General features: G+C 52.4%; 1 protein-coding gene across 1 annotated transcript in view; it reads left to right on the plus strand.

Moving 5' to 3' along the window:
• The window catches only part of PAX5 (paired box 5), a 165,879-nt gene that overhangs the window by 10,138 nt on the left and 133,733 nt on the right, over nt 1-22,008 (plus strand). The window contains exon 3 of the mRNA XM_067742410.1: nt 776-904. Coding sequence (XP_067598511.1) covers nt 776-904 — 129 coding nt within the window. The remainder of the gene's footprint in view (nt 1-775; nt 905-22,008) is intronic.

Below are 22,008 nucleotides of genomic sequence, written 5' to 3' on the forward strand. Positions count from 1 at the left end.
ACTATAGGGGTTGACTTTAGTTCTTGGGTTCCAGTCACCACTCTGCATCTTATTAGCTGTGTGACTTTGGGCAAGTCACTTACCTTCTCTGAGCCTTGGTTCCCTTACCTCTCCAGTGACCTAACTTATAAGTTTGTTCTCAGAATTAAATGAGATGATGCCTGAATGCCTGGCACAGAGTAAGTTCTCAGAAAAAATTATCATTATTATAAATCAATATATATATAACATATAGTATATTAATATTATATAATTAATATAAAATATTAAAATCCAGGTAAAGTGGAAGGAGAAAAGACAGCGAGGAACTATAAAAAGACAGATAGTCTGCATTTGGTGCTTTGCTGGCTCTGTGTATGAGTGTGCAGATATTTATGTCTGCGTGGATGGATGGATTTGTAAGTAGGGAGTGAGCCTGACTGACGAGTAGGTCGTTTCTAGCACTGGCTGGTGGTGGGCCCCAGCTCCCCCGTTTCTCTGCTCCATCCGCCTGCTTCCTGCATCCTTGGACAGGCTGGGGTTTGAACTGGTGCCCGTGGTCCCTTCTGTAGTGTCAGTTCTCTTCGGGGCTGCTCTAATGGCCCAGGTTTGGCCGCTGCCCTGTGGCGAGTGTCCTCAGCACACACCTGCCCTGCCCCGCTCTCTCTCAGTCTCACCAGCCCCCTGTAGGGGGCGTGTCTTCGTATTGGCCCGAAGGCGGGGGCCGACCTTCCTCCTCCGCGGCACCGCCCCCCAGCCTCCCGCCGGGCCCTGACCGCCTTCTCCCTCTGTGCAGTGTCCACCGGCTCCGTGACGCAGGTGTCCTCGGTGAGCACGGACTCAGCCGGCTCCTCCTACTCTATCAGCGGCATCCTGGGCATCACGTCCCCCAGCGCCGACACCAACAAGCGCAAGAGAGACGAAGGTAGGAGACGCCGGCGCTGCCCGTCGGGGATGGGCCTGGTCGGATCTGTGGGATCTGTTTCCAGGCCTTCAGTCAGGGGCGGAAGCACAGACGCCCTCCGAGCACCCTTTACCTGCAGAGCGCTGGCGGCGTCTGGCCCAGCTCAGTCCCGTCTTGACCACGGGGAAGGGGCTGAGCCCTCCGGGAGAGGAAGAGGGCCCCGGCTGGGACTGGACTTCTCGCTGGCCTCCTCCCATCTTCACCCCTTTGGTGGGAAAGCCGGGCCTGGCAGAGTCCTTGGGGCCTGTGCTTTGCGGCCTCTTAGAAGCCCTTGCGTTTGCAGATGTGATGCCCAGAGGGCAGGGTGTGGAGGGTATGAGCACAGCAGCAGTGTCCCCCTTTTGGGGGGAGGCCTAGGGGAGAGGGAGGGGCTGGGCAAAGTGAGAGGGGCACACATGAGGTGGCAGGGTCAGCGGGTGGGCTCTCCGAGGGTCTGAGCACACCTCTTTCAGAAGGCCTTCAGTGCGGTGATGGGGGGGCCGTTGAGGAAGTGAATAATCTTCTCCTCTCTGTCCTTGGGCCTGGAAGGAGGGAGTGCAGGGGGCCTCCCTGGGATTAAATAGATGACAATCTTCCCTGTTGGTTTTTCTCAACCCTTGGTGTGCCGCCTGGGCCTCGGGAGCTGGCCGCCTCTGTCCTGGACATGGGCCCACCTTAACCTGGGTCTCCTTTCCCTGGATAGGCTGCCAGCGGGCTGACATTAATGGGTTTGAGAGGAGAAATGACCCCTGGGAGTCTGTAAAACCTTTGTCAGGAAAGGAAAAAACAAACAAACAAAAAAAAACGGGCTATAGTCTAGGGGCTGAGAGCAGGGTGACAGAAATCTTGATTCAATTATTCTGTTCCTCAGCACAATTCCCTTTCTCAGCTCCCTGTAAAGGATGTATGTTCTCACGAGCACATGCCTAAGTACTTAAGACCTGTAACTAGAAAATTGAGTCGGCCCAGCGGTGGATTGGCCTGTGGTGTGTGGGCTCCAGGCCATGCAGGAGCTGGGCCCGTGGCCTATGTTTGGAGCTGTGGAGTACACGGGGGATGAGTCACGGCTTCTGGAACCTGCCTCACCTCTCCGCCCCCTCACCCCCCAACACTCGGAGCAGATGTGGGAAGTCTTTGACTCAGGGTTGCTGTACTGGGTACTGCAGGAGACAGTGGGCCTACCATCTCTGTTGGTTTATGGGGTTGATGGTGTCATCTTTTCTCCCCTTGTCACCTGGACTCCCAGCAGATGTGCCCAAGCTGGGGCCCACTGTGTTTGATCATGTGGAGGGGCGGGTATGTGAGGCTCCCTCAGAGGTTGAGGGATACAGGCAGAGAGTTTTGAAGAGAGAAAAACATTGACTTTGATGTTTACCGTGAAACACACAGGTCCTGAACTGGGGGGACTGTGTCACTGTGTTTGTTGAGTGCTCTGTTGGCTTTCGGCCTCTGATCAGTGGTCACTATTTAGCCTCTCAAGCTGCTTGAGAAGGTGTAAGAGTGGTCAGGATGTGAGTGTTGTTCATCTAGACTGCTCTGTGCTGGGCAGATCCTTCCTGGAGGCTGTGGCTTATTTGTGGTATTGATCTTTAAGAGGGACAGTGACAAATTAGGATGTGTCCAGGTGGGTATAACCCGGATGGAGAGGTATTTGGAGAATACCTCAAGGCTCTAGGGATGTTTTGGTACCAAGAAGAGGAGAATGAGAAGGACTGGATTGTTGCCTTCAAATATTTGGAAGGCTGACATGGAAGGCAAGAGGAATGAGACTTTGCTGTGTGGCCTCAAAGGCCAGTGTGGCAGATGCAGAATAGATTTCAGCTCAGAGTAAAAAATAACTTCGTAAATATGCAAGTGGTCTACGGCCAAAGGGGGCTGCCTCAGGAGGTAGTGAGTGCCTTGTCACTAGAGGTATGTTAGTAGAGCCTAGGTGGCCATTTGCTGGGCTGCTGTATAAGACTATCAAGAATCAGATGCAGAATTGGATGATCTTTGAGATCCTTTCAGTTTTGGAATTTACGATTGAGCCCTGATCCCCAGAAAGACTTGGGAGGTGATCCAGTCTGTGGTCTGGATTTGATGGTCCTGAAAGCTTACAGGATTGGGAAGATTGAGAGACTCAAGCAAAAAGCAGAGCCCCTGCCTGCCCCCCGCCCTGCATCACTGAGAGTGAATATGGCTGGGCAGAGAGGTGGGCAGAAGTGCCCTTGCTCACATCAGCAAACTACCTGGGAGCAGTACAGTCTGGTGCTCCCTACTGCCCTTTCCCATCCTCCCTCTATAGCTCCCTGCATCCTTGCATTGGCTTCAGGAGGAGTTGAAGAGGCAGAGATTGCCACCCCCTTTTTATAGGGGAGGAAACCAAGGCCCCAGGGAGTTCCCTGATGTTGGCAAAGCCACAGGGCCGGTATGGCCAGGTGGTGGAGTGGGGTGGGAAGGAGTGGAGAGAGCCCCTGAGGCCTCAGCTCCCTGGCATTGTCCAGCCACCTGCTGCTCCTCAGCCCCTCCAGAGAGATGCTTTGGAGGTGGAGCAGCCTGGGGCTGGGCAGAGCCTGGAGGGTTTCAAGCAGAAGGGCGTGGTCAGCAGGCTGGATGCTGCCAAGAGTGTGGTGAGAAAGTAAGAACCAGCCACTGGGGAAACACAGGGGAAATGCTGGTGCGCTGGATTCCGGCCCGTTGAGGCTGCAGACCATGGCACCATTTTCCTCAGGAACCGTCAGCAGCCTGAGGCAAGGGCCATGGGGCAAGAGAGGCAGTAGAGGGCCAAGAGGAAGATGGCTGAGGGTCCCCATCCCCATTTTTCAGATGAGGTGACTGACGTTCAGCAGGGTGGAGTTGCTTGCTCAGCTCTGGTTCACAGTCATCTTCCACTTGGACTTGGGTTTTACCCTGTGGGCATGGGCTCAGGGCAGGGGTGGGTGGTGGGAGAGTTCCGTCACAGAGGACCTGCCCTCTAGACCTTGCAGGCCGGTGGGCAAGATGGGCAACCCGAAGTCCCTCTGATGGGCAGTGTGTGGGGTGATGCTGTGCTGGGAGGATGACACCAGAGAGGGAGGGCAGGGCGGGCCAGGGAAGGGCCGACATTGACCAAAAGGATCTGGTAAGGGCTCTTATAGGAAGTGGCACTTTATAAAGGGAAAAATATTTTACACGGCTTGTTTTTAAACTTAAATGAATTAAAATCTATTAAAATGAAAATTTTAGTTCCTCAGTTGCACTAGGCACATTTCAAGGGCTCAGTAGCCACATGTGCCCAGTGGCTACTGTATTGGATAACATGGCTTGAATACAAATGCTTGGCACATAGTGGGTGCTCAATAAATGCTTCTCCGTAGAATGGGTCGGTCACGTGCCTGTAGAGGGTTCACAATTAGTGAGGATAATGGTGGTGGGGAGAGTCTCTAGTCTCCTCAACTAGAAGTGTTCCTCTTGGTAATTTTGGCTTCCGTGGAAAGCTCTATTTGAGTAAAGAGTTCTGTAGCAAAAACAAACAAGTTAGAACACTGTTAGACCAGTGGATTGCCAAGGGCCCTTGTAATCTAGAAATTCTAGGATTCTCCTTGGGACATGTGCCTCCAATACCAGCCTTGGGGATGTGGCCACTGTGTCCAAATCTCAGATGAACGGTTCTGCGGCTGAGGCAGCAGATAAGGTCCGTGCGGCCTCTGAGGGCAGAGCTGGGGCTGGTTAAAGGAAGCTACAGGGAGGAAGATCATGGCTCAGTGCAAGGAACAGCTTTCAGACAACACCCAGGCTGGGCCAAGGTTAGAAGCATTAGCTTAGAAAGGTAGTGAGCTCCCTGTCATTGGAGGTATGAGCAGGGGTGAGGGGCACAAGAGTCAAAGAAGGCATTTTGGTTTAGACTCCACGACTTTTTTAAAAGTAAATTTATTTATTTATTTATTTATTTATTTATTTTTGGCTGTGTTGGGTTTTCATTGCGGCGCGCGGGCTTTCTCTAGTTGCGGTGAGTGGGGGCTACTCTTCCTTGCGGTGCGCTGGTTTCTCACTGCGGTAGCTTCTGTTGTGGAGCACAGGCTCTAGGCACGTGGGCTTCAGTAGTTGCAGCACGCGGGCTCAGTAGTTGTGGCTCGCGGGCTCTAGAGCACAGGCTCAGTAGTCGTGTTGCATGGGCTTAGTTGCTCCACGGCATGTGGGATCCCAGACCAGGGCTCGAAGCCGTGTCCCCTGCATTGGCAGGTGGATTCTTAACCAGTGCACCACCTGGACTCCATGCTTTTTAGGCCTGTTACAATCTGGGGGACAAGTGCTTCTGTGACTGCTTGGCATCTGGAAGTGGTTCTGCCTAGTTGTTTTCCCTCCTGCTGCTTGACTCTGAGTCCGCCATCACGTGGGCTTGACTGGGCGGGGCCGCATCGCCTGTGTTTCTACCCTCAGCCTGGCCCCTTGGCACAGGGCCTGGTGCCCAGAGGGCTCAGGAGGCTTGTGGATGGTGAGAGTCAGGCTGGGGTGCTGCCCAGGCATGAGAGGCAGCTTCGTCTCTTGATTGGACTGTCCTGTGAGGGTCTGTGGAGAAAGCTGTGGCATGGGCCTACAGTATCCTGCGGGGCTAGGGGGACAGAGCCCGGGCAGTGCCTCCCTCCCCGGAAGGCCCAGAGGAGGTCGTGGCGGGGCTGGACTTGGCGGAGCAGGCAGAACTGTGAATAGCGACCATGGGTGAAAGGGCAGCCCCAGGCCCTCTGTTCCTTTTTGGGCCTTTGATCTCTGGTGGGGCCTCCTTCCGCCGTCTCCAGGGCCCCCATTCAGGTCCCCTTGACCTCCCCCTCCCTTCATCCCCCCAGTTTGAAAGGCCCTCAACACACCGAGGTCAGCCGAGTGCGAATGCCTTTCACTAGCTCAGAAGGCTGGCCAATCCAGCACCAGTGTGGAAGCTTCTTTGGGGGCAGTGGAGGGTACATTGCAGGTGGAATTTCTGGGCACTGGACTGCCCTCTGCCTGCAGAGGGCACAGGAAGGGGCCTGTCCTTTTCAAAAGATGCCAAGTCCAACAAGACCCTCATGGGGAAGTTTGGGGGGCATTTAGCGGGGGCTCCTGTCATGACTATGTCTATCCCTCTTTCTGGAGGTGCCTGTCTCCTCTCTGTCTTTGTGTCTCTCCCTGTGTCTTTTGTTTGGGGGTACATCTCATCCAGCGCCCTCTGCCTCTGTTTATGTCCTGTTTATCGAGACTTCCTCTGTGTCTGCTTCTGTCTGCTGTTCCAGCTTTCACTCTTTCTTTTTCTCATATTCACTCTCTTCTCTTTCTCTCTCTCTCATGTGCACTGCCCCACTCTCTCTCTTTTCTTGTATTGGCTCTTGCTCTCTCTCTTACTAGCTCCGCCCTCCCCTTCTCCCAGGCTGGGAGCCTCAGCTCAGCCCTGCGGACCTCCATGGGAGGCATTTTGGGGAGGGAAGGGGTTTCAGAAGTTCACAGACCATGCAGGGCCCCAGGGACCCTCTGACCTTGGGCAGGCCCTGGCCTTCCTCTCCTAGGACCCTCTTCTTTTACTGACACTCAGACTCTGTCTGTTGCTCCCGGACTCAGGACCGAAGGCACTGGAGCAGGAGATGCAGAGACTGCTCTCAGATTTCCCAGCAGGGACTGGGGTGTGTGGAAAAGCTCAGGATTCCTGAGTCAGGGGGGAGTTGTAGGCACCCTTGCGGCACCACCATTCCAGAGATCAGTGATCTCTGGAGACCCCCAAATAAGGTGAGGTGTTGAGGCAAGGACCCAGGCTCACAGGCCAGGGACCAGCTGGTTTGAGGACTCTGAGTGGTGAAATCTTTGGCAAGTTACTCAGTCTCTCGGAGTCTGCATTTTGCCATCGGAAAGTAGAGGGGGCACAAGTTTTGTGCATTATTGTGAGGATAAAATGAAGTCGTTTTGGCAAAGAGTTTAGCTCCAGGGCCTGGTGGTCCTAAGTATTTAATAAATGGCCCCTGAAGGAGACCGGGGCTTGAGCGTGTGAGGCCGGTCCAGGCTGAGGGCTAGCAGGCTCCCGCTGCAGCTCTGTTTGGCAGCTGAAACTGGCTGATCCTCCCCTGCCCCCCTCCCTGACTTCCTGTTTGTAACAGTCAGCCTCTCTGGGCGCCAAGGCTGAACAACAGCGCCCCCAGGTGGCAGCTTCAAAGGGAAGGGCCCCTGGCTTTCCTTTGCTTCCTTTTCCTTCAGGACCTTCACTTCAACCCCTTGATGGAAGGATAAAAGGGTTAAGCCTCACTTTTCCGTGAAGTGACATCTTGGGTACACAAGGTGGTGGAGACCTCCAGGATGGAGGACAGAAGGCAGAATACTTGGACCTGGGAGGGCTGGGCCTCTAGGGGTTTGGGGTCACCAACTTGGTTTTCACCAGCCCTTGTCAGAGCTGGAAGGGCCTTGCAGAGCATCTGGGATGTGTCACCTAGTCATTATTCAGATGGGAAAACAGGCTTGGAGAAAAGAAGGGGTCTGACCAGTAAAAATGACATTTCACATGGTAAAAACCCAGAAAACCTAGAGGGACAGACAGACTCCTCAGAACATCCTTGATATCCTACTGCCATTTGACAGGCCAAATCTTAGTTTCTTACCTCCCCTCCTTTCCTCCATTCTCCTCGGCCCATCTGCTGCCCCCACTGTTGAAAGCTATGAGCAACCCTGACCTGACCCCATCAGCCTATCACCCCTGGGCCTCAACTCTTGACAATGAGCCCTGACCTTCCCTCCCTGGCCTCCCGTTCCTCTTCCCCATCCCTTCTGTGCTTCCGGCCCCCGCATAGTCTCTGAGCTCTCCTGTCTCTGGGCCATTATCCAGGCAAAGCCCTCCACCTGGAATGCTGTCCTTGAGGCTGGTCTGTTGACCTGGCCTGGTTTCCAGAGCCAGTCCACTCCCTGGGGGATTTTCAGTGTTGAGCCATTGGTCCCTCCTGACTGGCTGGGGCCCTTGGCTTCATCCCGGGCCAGCATGGAGCTTTGGAGACCAGACAGACTCTGCAGAGAGAAGGAAATGACCACCACTTTGTCTTGGTCTCTCCTGGGGCTTCAGCAGGGCAGGTCCCCTCCCTGCCCTCCACAAGGTGTCCCCTGAATGTACCCTCAGGCTGGACATGTAGGGGGCCCTTCCCTGAGTGTTTTTTTTTGTCGGGGCAGGGGCCCGGACCAGCATGCTTGCTCAGAGGGCATCACTTTGAATCTGATTGCCAGCCTTCTCGTCATGCTTTACTTGGCTTGTCCTGTATTTAAAATGATTTTGAGTTAGTTACCAACATTTAAAAATAAGATTTCCTATCTGGATGTCTAGCCTTTCTTGGAAAAAAAAAATCAGATCTTGTGACACTGGGCAGGCTTTCCTACACGGCAGCAATCGTCCGGGGCTGCTGGGCCTGTGATCCTCCGGGTGCTCTGTACTCACCTTGTTCACGGCGTTTGTGCTCTAATTTTCTCTACCTGAATGCCTTTGAGCTTCTGGAATCCTAGTATGGACTCTGAAGAACACGTCTGGTTGAGTCCAGCCTGTGGCAGCTAAAGCCTATGGGAGGCAGGGCCCTGATCGAGCTGGGTGGGGCTGTGTTTGTGTGTGTATGTGTGTGTGCATGTGCGCGCGTGCGCGTGCATGCGGTCAGGGAACTGGGCAGTCAGGCTCTCAGGCCGGAGGTAGGTGAGGGAGGGAAGGCAGTAGGGCAGGGCCAAGCAGCCCCACCCCTTGGCAGCCCAGAAGAACAGTGAGACGGGGGTCATTCAGTTCACACCTGCCAGATGGGTAGTCCAGGCACGGGGGCGCTTAGTGGCAGTGATGCTAGGGACCCATCTCCCAGCCTGGCTGGCCACTCTCCCGTCCTTCCGGTTTTGCAGTCATTGGCACCTCAGCCAGGCAGACAAGTGTCCGAGGCTTCCTTGGTAAAGCAGGGGACTTGAGGCCAGGTGGTCAATCAGAGGGGCTCCTTGGGCCTTTCCCTGGTGCCTAGGGTCTGTCCCTTGGGTGGGGGGTCAGGTTTCGGTTCCTCCTGGCCCCTAGGTCCCTGAGTTTCACTTTGATTCAGTGACTGAGGTGAGAGCCAACACCCCGCCCCCACCCCTGTTGTTTGCACACCTGCTTCACCCAGGCTTCCTCCACCCCTCCCCCACCAGCTTTTCCCACGGGACTGTGCACTGGTGTCCCAGAGAGCCCTGGGGGACGTAAAGAGCAGGGGCCACAGTGTGAGTCGGCTCTGGGGTCAACCAGAAGGAGAGCTGTGCGGTCTCATCCCTGGCAGACAGGCCCCCTGCCAGGGCTGTCTGGAGCTCAAGGTGGAGTGGACTTGGCTTTCTCCCCCACTCCGCATGCCCTGGTGCCCTGTGGGGCAGAGAATCCCATGGTCCTTTCTCTGTCTTTGGAATATGGTTAATCCTTGGCTGCAGAATCTGCAGTTCAGGACTTTGCAACACTCCGAGTACTAGAGGCTCATGAGGTGGGGAGGGAGCCCAGAGGAGGGAGCCTGGGGCTCTGGGTTCCAGTCCTCAGTCTGTGGCTGACTTGCTGGTGACCTTGGGGAAATCCCTTTCTCTCTCTGGGCCTCAGTTTCCTCATCTAAAACATGGGATCAAGGTTCTCTTTGGTACCAAGATTCTGATCTGCTCCTGGTCCCATCTCAAGTCCTCTTGGCATTATTTTAAACAAGTGGTTCTCAGACTTTCAGTCTTGCAACCCTTTTAAGCTCTTAAAAATGATCAAGGACCCCAAGGAGCTTTTGAATTTATGTGGGTTAATTAAAATGGACAAAATTTTAAAATATTTATTAATGTATTAAAAATAGCAGTAATAACATAAATAATGTGCTGTTTGAAATAAGAAAGGACAATATTTTCCAAGCCAAAACATTTAGAGTGACATTGCTTTATGAGTTTGCAAATCTCTTTAGTGTCTGGCTTAATAGAAGACAGCTGGGTTCTCATATCTGCTTCTGTATCCAATCTGTTGTGATATCACACATCTTAGAACCTCTGGAAAACGCCAGTGTATACTTGGAAAAGCATCAGAGTGGAGAAGGCCAAGAATAATTTTGTATTATTATGAAAATAGATTTGACCTCACAGACCCCTTGGAAAGGTCTTGGGGATCACTCAGGGGGTCCCTGGACTAGACTTTGAGGATCTCTGCTTCAGGCTGCTGCAGACTCTGAGCTTACTTATCACTCATACAGAGAGGGAGAGCAGTTAAGTGGTTTTCATTAAAAGAAAGGTGCCATCAGTTTCTCCTGTTCTTTTTACCTGAAGGCAGTGGGAACCATGGCAGGCTTCTGAGCTGGGGAGGGAGTGACAAGACACGCTGGGCTTTGGAAATCGTCCTTTAGCAGATTAGGGTGTGCAGGGCTTCTGGGTCCTCTCCCAAGCTTGAACTTCCACAGAAAGGCACAGCTACGGAGGCTCCTTTTACTTCCAGTGGAATATCGTAGGGTTTGAGGTCTGATCTCCGTCCAGCAGGCTTCCTTTGGGGCCAACAACAGCTTCCTAGTGCTCCCTAAGAGCCCAGGGAGTGGGCGTTTGGGGACCCAGCCACCTCTCCCCATCCCAGCTCAGCTCTGCAGCTGTTCAGGGCAGGCCCGTGAGACCCCCACCCAGGGCATAGTTTTGGTGGGGAAAACCCCAGCAAATAATGTTGATTTGGAATGAAACAAAATAAAATGAAATAAAGAAGTAGGTTTGGTGTTTATCTTGACTCCTGGCCTTTGAGGAAAAGCAGGTGTGAAAGGCAATTGAAAAAAAGGGAGATTTTTGTTCTGATTCCACTGGGGCTTCTGAGTTTTTCCAGAATGCCAGTGGTTGGTCACGTGTGTGTGTGTGTGCGTGTGTGTTTGTGTAATTTCATTTTGAAATTTCCAGTTTTCATTTTCATTGGTACAAGTTTATCATTTGCATTAGTCCTTCCTTGGACTGATGGACTGAAATGGAGGAGAGGAAGAAAAAGAGAATTTCCTAAGGTCATTTAGAGGACTTGAAAGATGCTAGAGGAGATATGCTTGTAGTGAGATGAACTGAGCTATGAGAGGAAACAGAGAAAGGCATGGCCCCTAGAGAGACTAGAAAAGCGGACGGTAAAAAGCGACAAAGGGGTCAGACTCTTCCCAGCACCAGCCACCAGGTGGCACCATCGACCCAAGACAGCTTAGTTGCTGTCCAGGGTTAGGGACAAGAGGGGTGACAGGACAGTGTGTACTGACCATTTCCGAGCTTGGTATGCTTGTAACTCGGTGGGCGGCAGCAGTGCCCAGGTAGGCTGCCCATTTGCCTGAGTTTCACTTCTCTGCCAGCATTTAGTCACAGCAGTGGGAGACTGGGCCATTGCTGTTGGGGATCACTCCCGTCCTTCCTCACCTCCATGGTGCAGACGTCTTAATACAAACCTTTTTGGGAGTCAAGTTCTCGGTTCTAGTCTAAGCCTTTACTTGCTGGCTGTGTGACCTTGGGCAAGTCACTTCTCTCTGAGTCTTGTTTTCCTTGTGTTAAAATGTGGATATTTGAACAGATGACTTAAGGGATCTTTTGGGCTCTGACATTCTGTGGTCTGATGTGCCAGAGAGAGCACTGGAGTTGGAGTTAAATTCAGGATCTTTCTCCATTGGCTGTGTGACCTTGGGCAGCTCACTTCCCATCTGTGGGGATTGCAGTAACATCTCCCTCACAGTCTGTTATATGAAGTAGCAGGTTGGAAAATGCTTTGAAATCTCTTTTGGTGCTTAGGAGAGGGAGGGGTTGCTATTTATTTATTTTTCCAGGCAACTTAAGTTAGCCAGAAGCAGGTCTTCTATCATCCTCACAGCTCAGAAAGTTTGTGCCTCTGCCTGTGACCACAAATCAAAGCCTATGGTAGGTGTTTTCTCAAGGTCACTGCATCTCTGTCCTAACTATTTCATGAATCTGCTCCCTTTTTTTGGTCCCCACTGCTACTGCCTTAGTCCAAGCACCCTCTCTTCTCCTTTGGACTATTGCTGTAGCCTCCTAGTGTGTCCCCACCTCCAATGTCACTGACTTCTCCAAACAGTCCACCTTCCGTATAGCAGCCCTAGGGGCACTTCGGAAATACAGTTTGGATCGGTGACTCACCTGAAGGGTTTTCACCCTTCAAATCTGCCCATTGTTCTCAGAAAGCATCTAAACTTCTTAACAAGGTTGCTAGGCCTTCTGTGGTCAGACCCGTGCCCATCTCATGAGCCTCGTCCCTCCCCACCCTCCTCTTTTCATGCTCACCCCAGTCATACCAAACCTCATTCCATCCCTTGAGCACCACTTGTTCTTTCCTGCTGGCAGCCTAAGGGTTATATGCACGGGTTGTAGTCAGGCAACCAGGGTTCTGGTGCTGACTCCACCAATGCCTACTCGTGTAACTTTGGGCAAGTTATTTGACCTCAGTTTCCCTCTTTGTAAAACAAGGACACCCATTGTGCCTATGATTGGGTTGTTACGTGGGTTGAATGAGGTAATGCATGCGCAGTGCCCTGGAGGACCCCGATGCATGATATGTGCTCTATAAAGGATGCCTTTTATGGTAATGTGTTCCCACCGCCTGGAAACTGCCCCCCTTCTCCACCCTACCATTTACCCAGCTGACGTTCTACAACTTCAGGATCCAGCTCATGCCACTTCCTAAAAGTGGAGGCTTCCCCGAGGGTCCCTCCTAACTGTCAGCTCCCCTGGGCCCACCTGCAGCACACAGAGCCTGCCTGTTGACAAAAGTATCACATTTGTCACTCATCTCTCTTCCCTGTGAGACTGGGAGCCCTGTGTGGGCGGGACTAGTGTCTGTAGTGGTCACCATTGTGGCCCTAGTGCCCAGCACAGGGCTGGTTCTTGGTAACAAATATGTACTGAATAGGGACTGGATGTCACAGAAGCCGGGAGCCCATCTGGTCCGTAGGTGCAGGCTGCTGAGTAGAACCCAGAGCCTTACACGTCAAAGGCTTCTTCCTTTCACTCCTCCCTGACTCCATCGTCTCCATCCTCCAGTGCTGCTGTCTGGCTCCCTAGAAGGGATTTCATGGCAACCATTCTAGAGGGGGAGGGAGCTCTCCCGTGGTCTAAACACACACACGCGCACGCACACACACACACACACGTGCATAGCTCTGCATGCTGGTGCCTAGGGCCCTTGTTCTGCCTGCCTTACCTAAGCATATGCTCCAGGTGTATATAGATCACAGCCTCAAATGGGAACTGTGACTCTAATGGTTAGCATTTACTGAGTGTTTGCCATATGTATTTTAAACTATTAATGCATTTAATACCGCCACTGTACCAGGTGAAGCTCTTATCATCCCCATTTTATAGAGTTTCAGAGAGAGATCCAGGAAATTGCCCAAGGTCACACAGCTCCACCGTGGCACAATTGGGACCAGCCCCTGGGCAGCTGGCTTCCAGAGTAGCCTTACCTGCCACCCTGGTCTGCCTCTCACAGAGTGTTGCACAGGATGGCATCAGTGGGAATGTCCTCAGCTCTCTCCAAAAGGGGGCTTTGAGCCCACCTTTTATTTCAGTTCTACCATCCCCGTCACCCTGCCAGGCTGAGCTCAGGGCGACCTTGGTGCAGAGCCCGCTTCCTCACTCAGGTACTCAGCCATTTCTGAGGCTTCCCCTGACACTGCTATGCATGCTTCCCTGTCACATCCTCCAGTTGGTCACCTTCAAGTGCAGTTGGCTGATCACATATGGACTTTACACCACAGCAGGGTAGCACAGTGGGTGGACTGGAGTTCGAGCCCAGCCCTGCCACTTACTACCTGTGCGAGCTTTGACAAGGGCCTGAACTTCTCTGAGCTTCAGTTTCCTCATCTGTCAAAAGGGGATAATAATTCCTGCAATTCCTGGTAATTAAAAAACGTTATCTATAGTATTTTGATCAGCTCTGGCACATGGCACATTTTAAGAATATTTAACTCATCAGAGCAGAGTTTCTACCCTGAATCCAAATTCCTCAAGAAGACCTTCTTAAGAACTTTCTAAATTCCCAGCTCTTTTGTTTTCTCTTTCTCTTGCAGGATCTTAGTTCCCCGACCAGGGATCGAACCTGGGCCACGGCAGTGAAAGTGCCGAGTCCTAACCACTGGACCGCCAGGGAATTCCCATCTTTCTCTCTTTTTTAAATGATTATTTTATTTATATTGCTAAGTCTAATGATAGGATTATTCGGGCTAGGGTCAGAAGAAAAAGATGTACACACCAGAATTTACACTGGCAGAATTTTAGCTCCGCTTTTTTTCAGAAACCAACAATTCAAGTTGTAGCTGAGGGCAGCTTGCAGAGGCAGGATGAGCCTGTCACAGGGTGGAGAGGCTGGGTTCCTGGCTCCAGTTCACCACTATCTTGCTGTGTGGTCTCAGTCAGGTCCCTACCCTCTGGGTCTTTGATTTGGATGCAATGAGCCCGGATCACCCTTCCATCCCCAGATTCTGCCCCGTCCCTCCTCCCTGCTGTTCCCCCTCCCTCCTCCATCTTCTCTGTCTTCGTTTCCTTTCTGTGTGAGACACAAACGCCATCCAGCACTTTTGAATGGGACTTTTGTTCTGCTAACATCTCTTTTCTGAAAAGAACGATTGGTCAGGTTTGTATCTTTTAAATGCTGGCACATTTCATCAGTTAAGAACCTGCATACCTCTCTCTCTCAAGACAGAGCTTTAAGGAGGCAGACAGAAGCAGCAAAGGGGGAGGTTTATGGCAGACAGTGGAGGAAAATCCACCCAGTCTCTTTGGGGGCCTAATGTATGGTCCTTCCCGAAAATGCCATCTTTCCTGGGTGCCCCCTTTCCTGCTCTCCCTGTGACCCTAAGCATTTTCCAGCTTGACTCCAGTTATGACTTGCGTACTACTCTATAGCTCCCCACAGAATGGGGAGAGGGGACGAGTGGGACCTGTGCCTGAGTCATTTTTCTCAAGGTCTCTTTGAGGTAGGGCTTGGGGCACAGGATCAGGAATCACAGGGCCTTGGGTTTGAGTGCTGGTGATCTTGGGCCAGCCTCGCTGGGCCTGGGTTTTCTTACTGGCACAGAGAGAGCAGAATTCCTTCCTCAAAGTCTTGTGCCAACTCAGGAGGAGCAATGTGTGAGAAAGTGCTTTATAAACTGTCAAGCTCTATGTAGGTATGGGTGTCGTAGTTCATTTCAAGTGCCTGCTCTGTGACCTTGGACAAATTCCGAGGGTCCATTTACCCTCGGAGAACTAACTTCTCCAAGGGTCCATTTACCCATCTGTAAAATGGGGACTCTAATCCTTAGATCATACAGTTAATGTGAGAATTTCATATGGATGTAAAACAACTGGCAAGAACAACTGTTCTTGGCAGTGGTGAGACAGGCTGGGACCTGGGACCCTTTGCTGCAGCGCTGCAGTGCTTGCACCTGGACACACCTCGAGCAACAAAATACAAAGAAACTGCCTGGGACTAAAAATAACTGTATGCATGCCCAGTTGGGGCAAATTCTGGACCCAAAAGATAGAAACCAAAAAAACCCAACTGCCACTTTTGAAGAGCCTGGAGCAAAAACAGGGTGTCGGGAGCAAAAGTAGGGTAATGCGGATGCCCCCTGCCCACACCACCACCTAAGGGGTGGGCAAAACACCTAATCCACCCCTCTGGCCCGACCCCTGGACACAACCCTCCCGTCACCCCATGTGAGAAACAAGCTTGCCCCCTCTCGGGGAGCGAGCAAGAGAACCTGTGGTTTGTTCTCGCGGCCCCCCGCTGCAGCAAGGGCCCCAGTAAAGCCTTGCCTGAATTTCTTGTCTGGCCTCTAGTCAATTTCTATTGATCGGGGGAAGGCCAAGAGCCCTGATCGGTAACAGTGGCAGGTGCCCAGGTCTAGGTTAGTGCCCTGTCCCTTTCCCTTTCTTATTTCTTCACGGTGCCTCCCCTGAGAGTACCGCGCACAATAATGAAGCCACGGGCTTCTGAAGCCTGGCTGCCCATTCCGAAACCCAATCGGCCGCTTCCCTAACCTGTGCCTCAGTTCTCTTGCCTGTAAAAGAAGGATAATAATACCTACTGCAGAGGGCTGTTGAGCAGATTAGCCTGTGCCCACGCATGACCCGGCACAGAGTCGGCGCCCAGTGAATGTTTGTGATTCTGCTGACCTTGCTCCCTCCGCGCACCCAGAAAGAGGCCCCCAGCCGCCATCTCCTTCAAGCCCCCTTGGCCGGCGAAGAAAGCCGGGAGTGGAGCGGAAGGGGTATGCTCAAGGTCGTACCAGGAGTCCCCTGCTAGGATCTCTGGGGAATTTTCAGGGATTCCGCCGTGCCACCCAGCGAATAAAGAAAGCCCTTCCAAGAGGCCGAGGGCCCTGGGGAGAGGCCAGAGGCCAGACCCCGCTCCTCCGCCTCGCTCTCGGGGCGCCCCATCGGCTGGGAACGGAGGGCAACTGTCTTCCAGGAGGGCATGGGGGTTTGCTGCGCGGGGTGGCAGGAGAAAGAAATCCAACCGCGTCAGAACGTGGCGCAAAAAAAAAGGGAGAGCGCGGCGCCCTCGGCAAGGAGGCGGCCCGCCTGCCCTGCCTCCGCCAAGCATTTGCAATTTAATTGACATTTGGCGGCAGGAAGCCAATCAGTATAAGTCAATTGACGTGCCGAGATAAAACTAATCGGCGGCCGGCGCTCACCCCGCCGGCACGGCCGCGGCGGGGCCGCGGGCACAGCGTGGCGGCCGTGGTGCCGCGGGCCCGGCCCCGGCAGGTACCGGAGTTGGCGCGTGTCTCGGCCCGCGAGGGGGCGGCGGGCGGCCCTCTGCCTGCCGCGCAGCCCACGGTGGCCGGGATAGGTCCGTAATGAATGACTTTATTTGCCGGGGCCCTGCTGAGAACAATTGAGTTTGTTATGGTAACAACGGATGCCAGCTTTCCGGGCCCCGGGGAGCGCGGGCGCGGCGGCAGCCGGGAGCTGGGCAGAGGAGCAGATGAAGCGCGCCGAGGCGAGGGGTGCCGGCGGCGGGGGACCGGCCCACCGAATGTCAGGAGCCCGAGGGACACTGTGCGCCCCGGAGCCGGCGGAGGAGAGGCCGGATTGCTGGGCCTCCTTGGACGGAGGTGCTGGGGTGGATGACGCACACCACTCTCGCCTTGGTCCGCAGTGCAGAATTGGGCTGGCGGGGGGGGGGGGGGGGGTTCATAAATTCCTTGCTCTCTTGTTGGACTGGCCCGTCCTCCTGGCGTTCCTGCGGCCTCTTCTTCCATCTGCTTCTGAGTGTAAAGGTTCTTCTGGTCTTGCTGAGTGATGCCCTGACATCAGTTTTTTGTCTTTTGTTCCAGTGGAAAAGTAGAAAAAGACAGAAAGTCATCCCTGCCCCCTGGGGCATGGCTTGACAAATTCAGGTCTGCATATCAGCCCATCACATGTGGTGATGCTGTCTCTGAGCCCTCTGCTCTGGAGAGAGGGCCTTCCTTCCATCTCTGTCCCCTGTCTGTATCCCCATTCTTTGTGGCGTGGCACCTCCCACAGGAAGCCCTCCTTGTCCCCGCAGAGAAGGCTGCCAGCCACATGGCCCCCTCTGAGTCCCTGCGGCCTTCTTCTGCCTCCCCCATCAGTTGGTGACTTCCAAGGGCAGGGGCCACCTCTGATTCCTCCCAGTTGCTCCCTTAGCGCCCAGCTTGGGGACTGGCACAGAGCACGGGTGTGGAAGGGGTGGATAAGGAGATGCAGTTTTTTCTTCTTTTCAATCTCTTGCTTTCCCTCTAGTTAGAGAACCAAGGCGTTCCTTTCCCCCTCCCACCCCCCTTTCTAGTTCTGTTTTCAGGCACACTATCATTCATTCATTCACTCAACCAGTATTTACTGAGAAGTAGCCATGTGTCAGATACTCTGATATGAAAGGCCCTTGACTTTGGGGAACTTACTGACCAGTGAGAGAAGATAGTGCAATGCACGTGATAAATATGTGTCAGGCGCCTACTGTGTGCTGAGTAACGGCCTGAATTCCTTGAGTTGGCACAGGCTTAATAAGGGCTCGCTGAGGACTTTGCCCCGTCATTGCATTCAGTGATCCTTGGTGCCACCCTGTGACAGCCACTCTTATTCAGAAATGTACAAACTGATGCTTAGTGTGTTTAAGAAGCAGCACGATGTTGTGGAAGGAGTCTAAATTGGGAATCTAACGCTAGTTTGCTGTGTGAGCTCTGTCCATTTTTTTCCCCCTCTCTGGGCCTCAGTGTCCTTGTCTGTAAAATGGGGGAATTGGAATTGATGGTCTCTGAGGACCAGTCGAGTGTGAGTCATCCACAGGGGAGATGGAGGCAGGACCCAGGTCTCTGCTCCCAGCCCAGTCTTGCAATGTGACCAGTGCAGCTGACGTTGAGACTGAAACACTCACTGTGTGACAGGCACCGTGTACAACGCCAGCCTTAAGAAATGTAGGTACTATTACTGTTTCCCTTTGGCAGATGGAAAAGATGAGAGGTTAAATTATCAGTCTAGGGTCATGCAGCTAGTAAGTTGCAGGGCTGGGATTCAAACCCAAGCAGACTGGTTTCAGAGCCTGTGCACTTAATCACTCTGTTAATGGCAGAGGTAGCACGTAACCCCCCCACCCCTGCAATCCCTCCCCTGCGCTTACACCTCACCTGGTCTTAGTCCCACCTCCCTTGCTCTCCGAGCTCCAAAGCTCATTCTGCATGTTTGCAGGGCAGCAGGAGCACTGATTTGTCAAGGTGTCTTTTCTACCCCTGGCTTTTTGCTCTTTTCCTTGGTGCAGATGGCTGAGAGAAGACCCAGCAGGAGGGGGAAGCTGTTGTGGAACCTGGGTCCCTTCTTGGCTCTGTCCTAGCTGGATTATTGTATCTGGAATTGGGTTGCTAAAAAGAAGAGGGGGAATCCAGTGTTGTCTTTTAGGAACAAGCTCTTACTATTCATGCCTGAGGAAGTACATTTATTTTATAGCTAATTTTGGCACCTGTCTTCCTGTTCCTCAGAAGGGGTCTGGAGAACTCTTTCTCTCCCCAAAAATACCCTTTTTCAGAAAGACAGATTAGGGTGATAGTCTCAATATGAGATAGTCCTAATTGGCAGAGCTGAAGGGGCCTTGGAAATCGTATACAGTGAGTTTAAATCCTGTCAGATTAAAAATTGTTAAATCCTCCCCTGTTTAAAACAACTATTTTGTAGTGCTTCCTTTGCTATCCTAAAATGAAATTTAGAGAAAATATAACCTACCTATACACATAATTTAAAAATCAATATAATGCCCCAATTGTAACAAAAAGGGGAAAGAAGAATAAAATCATAATTAAATGATGTATTTCATTATGTAAATGCTCAGGCCTGATTACACCAGAAGACATAATAAAGTAGTCAGTTGCTTGCACTTATGCGTAGAATCACCATGAATGTGGCAGCTACAAATGTGGACAGCTGTGTTTTCTGGCAATACAAATACCTATGGTGGTGTTGCCATCAGCAAACTGATTTTCTGAAATTGTGAACATGTCTTGATAAAATTGCAACCAAAGCGAAGCATAATCTTCCCTCAATTTATGGGATGGTTGTATTCCTGGAAAATTCAGTGTAAATTAAAACACCAAGTTTGTGTATGTAAGTAAAATAGTGTTAGGTTCATGGCTCAAATATTTATAAAGAGAGTTTTCACCAACTTGAATGTATGATGAATCATTCCAAAGATGTGTGGGATGCAGGGCGATCCTTCACTGGTCTGGACTGGGGAGCACCCTGGCTCTGCCCACTAAATGCCATAACTCCTCCCCAAATAACAGTAAGTCACAGATTTCCGAAATCTCTGATTTGATCACCCTTGTTGAGATCCACTGCAACAAATGAGTTTCTCTTTGGGGTCTCTTCCTTTGGGAAGTTCTGTGACTCTGTGAAAAAGCAAAATCTGCATATATCGTGCATTTTGTGTGGAGGACCCTGTGCTGGGAAGGCAGAGATGCGTGGCCTGATGTGCACCTGGGGCTCCTGCATGGGTACCAAGCTCCCAGGGAAGCACAGTTGGTGAGAGCCCCACCTACATCTTATCTCTGTCTGGGATACCCTCTGCCTCCTCTCTCATGCCTCCAAGTCCAAATCCTGGCTCAAATGGCAACTCTTTCCTCCAGGAAGCGTTTCCTGACCCTCTCCCTGACCCCTAACACCAGACAGACTCTGTCTCTTGGCGCCCACTGTCTGCTCTTTGGTGCTCTCGTAGGGTACTTTTCGATGCTTGAATCCTAACTCCATCTCTAGGCTTCTTCCCCCTGCTAGGAAATGGGCTCCCCTTACAGGGCTATGCTTGGGGTCGGAGCACCAGCAAAAGACGAATGAATGCTTGAACCAAGGGATACAGCTTAGCCAGGTGCTCCTCTCTGAACACACCTTGTCCTTTTTTTTTTTTTTTTCTGGTACGCGGGCCTCTCACTGTTGTGGCCTCTCCCGCTGCGGAGCACAGGCTCCGGACGCGCAGGCTCAGCGGCCATGGCTCATGGGCCCAGCCGCTCCGCGGCATGTGGGATCTTCCCGGACCGGGGCACGAACCCGTGTCCCCTGCATCGGCAGGCGGACTCTCAATCACTGCGCCACCAGGGAAGCCCCACCTTGTCCTTTTTAATTAGGCAAATGGCTTCCCTTTTCATGTTCTCACTCCCTGTCCTCATCGGCTGACCCGAGATGTTTGCCCTGCAGATGATACTGTCTCAATTTGCAGTCCCCCTGGCTTGCTTGCTCTGACCCAGTGCTGCAGGCTTGGCAGGATTTATTGACCCCATTGCACAGATGAGTTGAGATGTGCTGTGTAAGGTCACACAGCTGGCAAGTGGCAGAGCCAGAGCTGGCACCTGGTATACTACCATCTTTGCAATTTAAACTCTTCTAAGGCTGGGCCTCCTCCCTGGGGAGTCATTCATCCATTCACTGGCTCCTGACTGAGAGCTGGGCACTGGAGCCTCAGTGATGGTCAAGGCCTGGCGGCCCCCTTTGTTTTCCCTGAGGGAGTTCTGTCTCCCAAGCCCTAGGCCAAGCATGGAAAGGCTCTTCATCAGATGCCCCCAGGGAGGGAGTGAGCACTCCTTCACAATGGGAGGCTGCCAAGGAGTGGCTGTCTCCTTTGTACCTGTTTTTGTTTTTGCTTTTTTTTTCACTTTCAATGAAATATCCACTTTTACCTGTTTATTCTACACGTGTTTATTTTGTGCCTACTATGTGCCGGACGTTATTCTTGGTGCTAGGGACACAGCAATGAACGAGACAGACAAAACCTCTGCCCTCATGAATGATATTCTAATGAGGGAGAATAAATAAATAAGGAAAATAAACAGCATGTCGTTAAGTGCTCTGGAGGAAAACAAAGCTGGGTAAGGAGATAGAGAATGAAGCAGGGCCGGGGGTAGGGTACATGCTGGTTTGTGGAGGGTGGTCATAATGATGAGATGCCATTTGAGCAGAGACTCTAGGGGAAGGAGGAGGGAGCCAAACAGATACTGGGGGAGGAATGTTCCAGAGAGAGGGAACAGCACATGGCAAGGTGTGAGTGAAGCAGGGGTGTGCTTGGCATGATTGAGGGACAGCAAGGAAGCCGATGTGGCCAGAGCAGAGTAAGTGGGAGGAGGGGAGGTCAGGAAGGTGGGACTGCAGGCCAGGGGACCCAGATACAGTAGGGTCTTGTAAGCCATGACCCACTGTGGATTTTGCTCTCAGTGAGATGGGGCATCAGTGGGTGGCAGCCCAGAGAGTCTAACAGGGAAGTTCAGAGGTGTGTCTGTCCTCCACCACCAGTGAGTCTCTTAACCCTGGCAGACTTCCCCTCTTCATCATCTCCTGGACCTGCCCCTGAACCTGGGTAGCCATTCCCGCCGTGCGCTCTTTCCTGGGTGAGGGCCTCCATCTGGCCGCTGGGCCTTTTCTTATCCCCCTCCAAGAGGGTCTCTACTCTGTGGCCACAGCAGCCACATGAGCGCCTCTACCCTCTACAACCCTCTACAACCTCTACAACTGTTCTGTGTCTGGACTGAATTGTAAGTGTATTGACAAGGGCCCGACTATTTGGAATATAGACTGAAGGATCTGGGAGGTAGCGTCTAGGGCTACTGGAAGGTGTACGGGGAGGGGGGGCAGCGTGATGCAGTGTGAGTCCCAGAAGCCCTTCCCCCACCCTCAACAAGCCCTTCATCTAA

This window comes from Pseudorca crassidens, chromosome 7 (assembly GCF_039906515.1).
Source record: "Pseudorca crassidens isolate mPseCra1 chromosome 7, mPseCra1.hap1, whole genome shotgun sequence".
Taxonomy (NCBI): Eukaryota; Metazoa; Chordata; class Mammalia; order Artiodactyla; family Delphinidae; genus Pseudorca; species Pseudorca crassidens.